Below are 8034 nucleotides of genomic sequence, written 5' to 3'. Positions count from 1 at the left end.
CCTAGTGTGGTCGTGTGTATTGTAACATTAAGTTAGTAAGTGTGGTCGTGTGTATTGTAACATTAAGTTAGTAAGTGTGGTCGTGTGTATTGTAACATCAAGTTACCTAGTCTGGTCGTGTATGTTGTAACATCAAGTTACCTAGTGTGGTCGTGTGTATTGTAACATTAAGTTAGTAAGTGTGGTTGTGTATGTTGTAACATCAAGTTACCTAGTGTGGTCGTGTATGTTGTAACATCAAGTTTGATTGTTTTGTTGCCGGGTGTAATGGATTGTTAAATGTATTATGTATGAGTCTACTTTAGTTTTAAAGGAAGAACGTTCTGGCGGGCACTTGAAAAATTTAATTAGTTCCAGCTTAACATAGTTTATCTTCAAGAAGATTAGTCTCCGAATGTATTTCTCCATCATTCGAAGTATCTCTAACTGTTAAAGTTTGACACAGAATGTCCTGAGACACTGTCACAAGTAGATGTCATCACCCCACGTCAGTACTTCAAGTTAATAAAAGTTTTAACGTACTTCAGATTCCTCGTGACACAGAATGTCATGAGACACTGTCACGAGTACATGTCATCACCCCAAGTCAGTACTTCAAGTTAATAAAAGTTGTAACGTACTTCAGATTCCTCGTGACACAGAATGTCCTGAGACACTGTTACAAGTAGATGTCATCACCCCAAGTCAGTACTTCAAGTTAATAAAAGTTGTAACGTACTTCAGATTCCTCGTGACACAGAATGTCCTGAGACACTGTTACGAGTAGATGTCATCACTCCAAGTCAGTACTTCAAGTTAATAAAAGTTGTAACGTACTTCAGATTCCTCGTGACAAAACTTCCAGATGAGTTAAGTAGGTCCTTCTGATTTCATGACTCGTACAATTAGTAGAAAGATGACCCTTTGTGGGAATATGTAGTTAGATCTGTCGCCATTATGTTAGATCTGTCACTACTATATTACATTTATCACGCTATATGAGATCTGTCATTGCTATATTAGATTTGCCACAACTATAATAGATCTGTGGTCACTATATTAGATTTGCCACAACTATAATAGATCTGTGGTCACTATATTAGATCTGTTGCCGCTATAATAGATCTGTCACTGCTATATTAGATCTTTCGCCGTTATAATAGATCTGTCGCCACTATATTAGATCTGTCACAACTATAATAGACCTGTTGCCACTATAATAGATCTGTCAACACTATATTAGATTTTTCGCCGTTATATTAGATCTGTCACCACTATATTTGATCTGTCACTGCTATATTAGATCTGTTCACTGTCCACCGCGGAGAATCGAACCCCAGATTTTAGCACTTACCGCTGACCCGCTAACAGACCTTTTATTATGATGTACAACTTTCCAGCATACAAACCAACAAGAAAACGATTTTTTTCCTTCCTTAGTGTTTCATTATTATGTACTTCTGTAAGAAGCTTTAATTCTTTGCAGAAACCACTTTCCAGCTTCTAAGCACGTTTGAACGTTTGTTTGAATTTTCCTAATTTAGCAGTGGAAGACTAGAAGGAAGGAAACTAGTCATCACCACCCACCGCCAACTCTTGGGTTACTCTTTTACGAACGAGTAGTGGAATGACCGCAACATAATAACGCCCCCACGGCTGAAAGGGCGAGCATGTTTAGTGGGACGGGGATTCAAACCGGCTACCCTCAGATTGCGAATCGAGTCCCTAACCACCTGGCCATGCCGGGGCCCCTTCTAAGCAATCACACAAAGTTGAAATTATATTAAATACAAAATAAACTTTACTAATGCCCGTAGACCATAATTTTCCACCTAGAAATATGAAAGTCACTAGCGTTGAGCAAGAAGCAGAATCTGGACTCTGTGGCTTAAAGTTACAAACATAGTAAACGACAAAAAAAAGCTTGTTAATAACCTCACGGACTTAGCTTAAGCTTGGTTAGTAAGAAACAATTTTGTTAATAGTGAAAAAAGATTAAAGTGAAGCTCATATATAACCTTATAGTCTCTCATATGTAACAATATAGTCTCTCATATCTAACCATATAGTCTCTCATATCTAACCTTATAGTCTCTCATATATAACCAAACAGTCTCTCATATATAAACATATAGTCTCTTATATGTAACCATATAGTCTCTCGTATGGTTATATATGAGAGACTATATTGTTAAATATGAGAGACTATATGGTTATATATGAGAGACTATATTGTTATATATAGTCTCTCATATATAACCATGGAAGTGATTGAATTATCATAGTTTTCCACAAAAGTTGGATTAATCGTTTGATGAGTAAAATGTTTTGAGTTAACTTATCGACTGAATAGTGTTTCGCGTCTACCTCGATTACCTCTATCTAATAAAGGCCAATCAACAACGTCCTGATGAAATTACACAACGAAAATATTGTCGTATGTTGAACAAATAAAGATTTAGGGAAAACAACAAGAACAACAACAATCCCACCCGAAAAAAACAACAACAATGTTTGTGTTTAATGTATGTACTATACCTTGGAAGTAGGGTATCAGCCGACACATGGCTTCTCCGAAGATAAACTCTCGAAGCAGAGCTCCGGCTAAAGTGAAGGGCATGCAGAAGACACCAAGAAGCAGATCGCTGATGGCCAGGTTCATCAGGAACACGTTGGTTACTGTTCTCATTCTCTTGTTAATGGCTAAAGTGATTATGACTAACGTGTTTCCTACGATAGCCAGCAGTAAAATAATAGTATAGAGGAGGATTAGACAAACTTTTTCCTCGAGGCTTACTGAAGAACGTACGTTCGAATCACCAGAAGTTTCGCTGTTGTTCGTTGACGAGTTTGTATTTATTGACTGGGCCATTGGATTTATTTCCGCAGTGTTGCCGACAGGCTTGTATCAGGATGACTGAGGTTTCAGTTTTGTTTTTCAATGAAGTTATATCCGAGGCAGTTTCTTCCTGTTAAGTATTTTCCACTTTATATCGGTCTTCTTGATCTTATCCCGAGGCTATAATTTTCTCTGGGAAATGGTACTTGTCACCTGTTCTTGAAAGAACGAACGAGAGCCCTTAACTAGGTTGTAATAGAATCTTGTAAATAAAAAGATAATTTTATCATCATTCTTTGCCAAGATAAAAGTAAATATAAAATATAAAAATATATTTCATTTCGAGAAATTAACTTAACATTTCACCAGAATGAATATTAAAATATATCTTAATGATTCAGATCAACACAGAGATACCGCATGTCTCTTACCACTGTAATATTTACCATATTATATTGGACTTTTATACCGTTTTTTTTTTCATCGGGTAAGACCTTTTTTTTTTTTTAAGACCAGTTAGTTCTGTTACTGTACTGATTTGAAATATGGCAGATCTAGATTTTGTTCTCAAGTTATTCAGCCAGCTTGTTTCTTTCAGAATATTCGCGAAAGGCCATACAAAAGGGGCTATCTGCACTTAGTCGTTCCTAGTTTCGAACCGAAACACCAGAGGGGAGGCATCTAGTAACCAGTACCAAACAACAATTATTTTCTACTCTTGTCTAATCGAATAGTAGGACTTGAACGTCGCTCTTTGAAGATCGCAAAAGGCAGAGCGAGTTTCTTTAACAACGGGATGCTAACCACGAATCTTCGGATTCACTGTCCGGGCACGCTAACACAAGGCTAGTTTTTCTCTGTCTGATTTCTGGACTGTCCATAAAATACTACAGTTTAACATTTTCGTAGGAAAATAGTCTCGGTGGCTCAGCGGTAAGTCTGAGGGCTTATAACGCTATAAATCGGGTTTTGATACCGGCTGTAGGAAGAGTACAAATAACCATGATATAGCTTTGTGCTCATTAAAAAAAAAATAAGCAAACGAATTTTAAATATTGAAACTTTTCTAAAAATTAATCATTATGAAGCCATTATGCAAAAACCTATTTGTTGGTTCTTGTACTCTCGAACCTTAGACTCTTCGAACTGCAGCTCAGCATATTAACTACTACGGCACTGGTTTTCAGGCATTTTCACATATTTTAAAAATATTGGAGCTCAAAGACATTTTAAAATTAATTTTTATAGAGGGCTGTATTTGAAAGATGGATGATCGTTTCTTTATTGGTGTGTTATAATATCTCTGTGTGTGTGCTCGCATTTCGTACAGACCAAATAAAATGCATTTAATATTCTGGGGCAGATGCTTATTTAACAGAGTTTTGTTTGTTTGTTTGTAGTTAAGCACAAAGCTACATAAAGGGCTATATGTGCTGTGCCCATTGCGAGTATCGAAACCTGTTTTTTAGCGTTATAAGCCTTCAGACTTACCGTTTCACCACTGGGGGACAGCATAATTTGTAAGGTAGTATTTATTATCATTAAAAGTAATTCTCCGAAATTACATTGCTTAAATCCGGGGTTCGATTTCCCATGGTGAGGGACAGCACAAATAGTTTATTGTGTAGCACCTATCAAAAAATTTCTTTTGTTTTGAATTTCGCTCAAAACAATTCGAGGGCTATCTGCGCTAGCCGTCCCTAACTTAGCAGTGAAAGACTAGAAGGAAAGCAGTTAGTCAACACCACCCACCGCCAACTCTTGGGCTACCCTTTCACCAACGAATAATGGGATTGATCATCACATTATAACGCCCCCACGGATGTAAGGGCGAGCATGTTCGGCGAGTCGAGTGCCATAGCCACCATGTTAGGCTTCGTATCAAAAGGGATGTCCAATAGCGAAATACAATAAATATCTTTCTAAAATCGTCATAATACTAGTGGAAAAATTCAATATATCTCATTATATTATTATTATAGGGTAATTTGACTTTTACTAGCTAGAAATGTTAATGAGAAAAAAAATTTTTCTCGCTAATGTGAAATAATTACGTGAAAGCAGGATATTTACAAATTCGTTTCTCATTCGAAACGGTGAAGAAATATCAAAAGAAAAAGCTGCTAAACGTTCTGCAGTAATTTCTAATCATAAAATAAAATCATGGTTGGAAATAGTCTTAACCAAGAAATTTTTGTTTTTATTAACCCTAAGATTTGTAATTGATTGTGCTGACACCAGTGGTTATTTTTGATCATGATAACATCCGGAAAATGGCCAACATAAGCAGTTAAACTGAATTACACGGATAGTTTCCAACAATAGTACCTTTGTGCTAATCTATTCATCCCTTGAAGAGAATTTTTCGTCTGAAAATGAGTTCTTCCACGTGTTTCTGTCAAGATTTTTGTGAAAGTCCATTGCGCCCTCCTGTGGCTTAGCGGTAAATCTGCATAGTTACAACGCTAAAACATTGGTTTTTTCGATACTCGTGGTGGGAACGGCACAGATAGCTAATTGTGAAGCCCATTTAACAACAAACAAAAGTTCATTGCATTCTGCAACGTTTTATAAAGATAAACCAGTAAATATACACTGGTAGAGTGTCCGAAAATCACGTTTACCATAGTATCACTTGCAAGTGCAAGACTGTGAGGTTTCTGTTTTCATAAAGTTTGGTTTGTTTGGAATTTCGTGCAAAGCTACTCGAGGGCTATCTGCTCTAGCCGTCCCCAATTTAGCAGTGAAAGACTAAAGGGAAGGCCACTGGTCATCATCACCCACCGCCAACTCTTGGGCTACTCTTTTCACCAACGAGTAGTGGGATTAACCGTAACGCTTCCACAGTTGAAAGGGCGAGCATATTTGGTGGGACGGGGATTCGAACCCGCGACCCTAAGATTGCAATTCAAGCGCCCTGATCTTGTTTTCATAAGATGCAAACGTTAGGATTAAGTCAAAAGAAGAAAAATACATCTCGGAGAAGAAAGATACTTTGTTATTCTCCTTGTAACCACTTTTATTGTTCAGTGACTGGTCAGAACGATCATTGTTGTTTCTGCTAAGTGTTCGGAGTTTCCTAGCTGTCAAGAACGTGTTAAAAATAATTCTTACGGTTCGAATCAATACAGAAATTAAATGACCCTGAGTAGAAGTAACCTTTCTTTGAAAAGACCTTTCACCAGAACTAAAACAATATCTAGAAATCTGTATTGCGTGTTTCGAATCAAGTGATCGAGACGTAAACTTAATATAAGTTTTTACCTGAGAAATTAACCGAACGGATTTTTCTCTTGTTTAAAAAACATGGCAATTTCTGTACAATAGACTCAAAATTTTAGGGTTAATGAAATAAGTTATATTTATTGTTGGTAACTGGGCCGGGCGTGACTTAAAAGTTCTCGAGCTACAGATGAGGACATCCAGTGTTCAATCTGTAATATTTCGATCGACTTTTCTTACTAATTCTTATGAATACTATCATAAGTTTAAAGGCTGCAATGTAAACTGGAGAGTTGTTGGTTTGTAAATAAACGAAATAAATAGTATATTATTATTTATAATTATTGTATTTTAATTATTTATAATTATTGTATTTTAATTATTTATAATTATTTTAATTTTCAATCCAAAAAATTGAACGCATTTTGAAAAATGAAGTATGCATGTAATAAGCTGCCGATACTCAAACCTAGTTATTTGTTTTCAGACGCCCCCTCCCCAGTGGCACAGCAGCGGACTTACAATCCTAGAAACCGGGTTTCGATACCCGTGGTGGGCAGAGTACAGATAGCCCATTGTGTAGCTTTGCCTTTAACTACAAACAACAACAACAACAACTGCTTTCAGATAAAAAAAATATTTTGGATGTACAAGACCATCACAACTCCAAAAGAAATGTTGACTTGATAACCGAGACACTATTATTTTCAAAAACAAATCGTCATTTTGATCACTGGCTTATCCCAGTCTTCTGAAGGCGAGGGACCAGCTCAATTTTCATCCAAACTGTGAAATTGGGCAACGATCGTGTTACACTTTCTGGGAGATAATGTCCAATCGATTTTTGAAGGCCTAAAGATCTGGAACGTGATAAGTTCTTTTAGGGGTGATGAGAAGATGAACGTATGGGAACAAATAATTCTGTATTCTATTATCCGAAAACGTCATCTTCGCTGTAATTGGTTGAAATATAAAACTGGCATTGCAACGAAAAAAAAACGCATCAAAAGTGGTTTACGTTCTAGGCTGCTGGCTATTGAGACACTTTTACATCCTGCGTTTAATAACTACATTAGAAGACCGATAAAGAAAGAAACTCGTAAATTTGAACAGAAGTTTTTGCGGTTTCTAGAAGTAATTAGAGGTTGAATTTGTAAACGCTACCTGACAGACGCGTTGTGTAAATAACCTTATTTAATGTTGCCTGGCATGACCCGGTGGTTATGGCACTCGACTTGCAATCTGTGGGTCGCAGGTTCGAATCCCGTCATCGAAAACACTCGTCCTTTCAGCCGTGGGGCTGTTATAATGTGACGATCAATCACTTTTTTGTTGGTAAAAAAAATAACCCAAAACTTGACGCTAGGTGGTGTTGATTGGCTGCCATCCCTCTAGTCTATCGCTTCAAAATGAGGGACGGTTAGCGCAGATAACCCTCGTGTAGCCTTGCACGAAATTCAACAAGTATAATTTGGTTTGTTTGCTGCGCACCGAGGGGAATCGAACCCCCGATTTTAGCATTGTAAGTCCGTAAGCGGGCCGATGACTCGTCGTAGAATCTTAATAAATATTTGAAATTCTGGGGGTATAGCATAATTTTTAGAAATAAGTTAAAATTTATATCTATATATATATATATGTACTTAGTTATAAACTGGGTTATATATAAACATAAGTTTTGTGTTTCATTATGTTTATGTTACTTCTTTTAATGTTTATATGGTATTTTTAATATTTATATGGTATTTTAACGTTTATATGGTATTTTAACGTTTATATGGTATTTTAATGTTTATATGGTATTTTAATGTTTATATGGTATTTTAACGTTTATATCCTATTTTAATGTTTATATGGTATTTTAATATTTATATGGTATTTTAACGTTTATATCCTATTTTAATGTTTATATGGTATTTTAACGTTTATATGCTATTTTAATGTTTATATGGTATTTTAATATTTATATGGTATTTTAACGTTTATATCCTATT

The 8034-nt window shown here is 36.1% G+C and overlaps 1 protein-coding gene across 1 annotated transcript in view; it reads right to left on the bottom strand.

Annotated features, from left to right (window-relative positions):
- The window catches only part of LOC106472871 (cholecystokinin receptor-like), a 40139-nt gene extending 37125 nt beyond the window's left edge, over positions 1–3014 (bottom strand). Inside the window, exon 1 of the mRNA XM_022401413.1 lies at positions 2518–3014. Within this exon, the coding sequence (XP_022257121.1) occupies positions 2518–2851 (334 nt within the window). The 5' untranslated portion in view covers positions 2852–3014. The remainder of the gene's footprint in view (positions 1–2517) is intronic.
- Positions 3015–8034: the final 5020 nt, after the last annotated feature.

This window comes from Limulus polyphemus, unplaced genomic scaffold, assembly GCF_000517525.1.
Source record: "Limulus polyphemus unplaced genomic scaffold, Limulus_polyphemus-2.1.2 Scaffold5686, whole genome shotgun sequence".
In the NCBI taxonomy this organism is placed as follows: Eukaryota; Metazoa; Arthropoda; class Merostomata; order Xiphosura; family Limulidae; genus Limulus; species Limulus polyphemus.
This window is presented reverse-complemented; position numbering and strand designations above follow the sequence as displayed.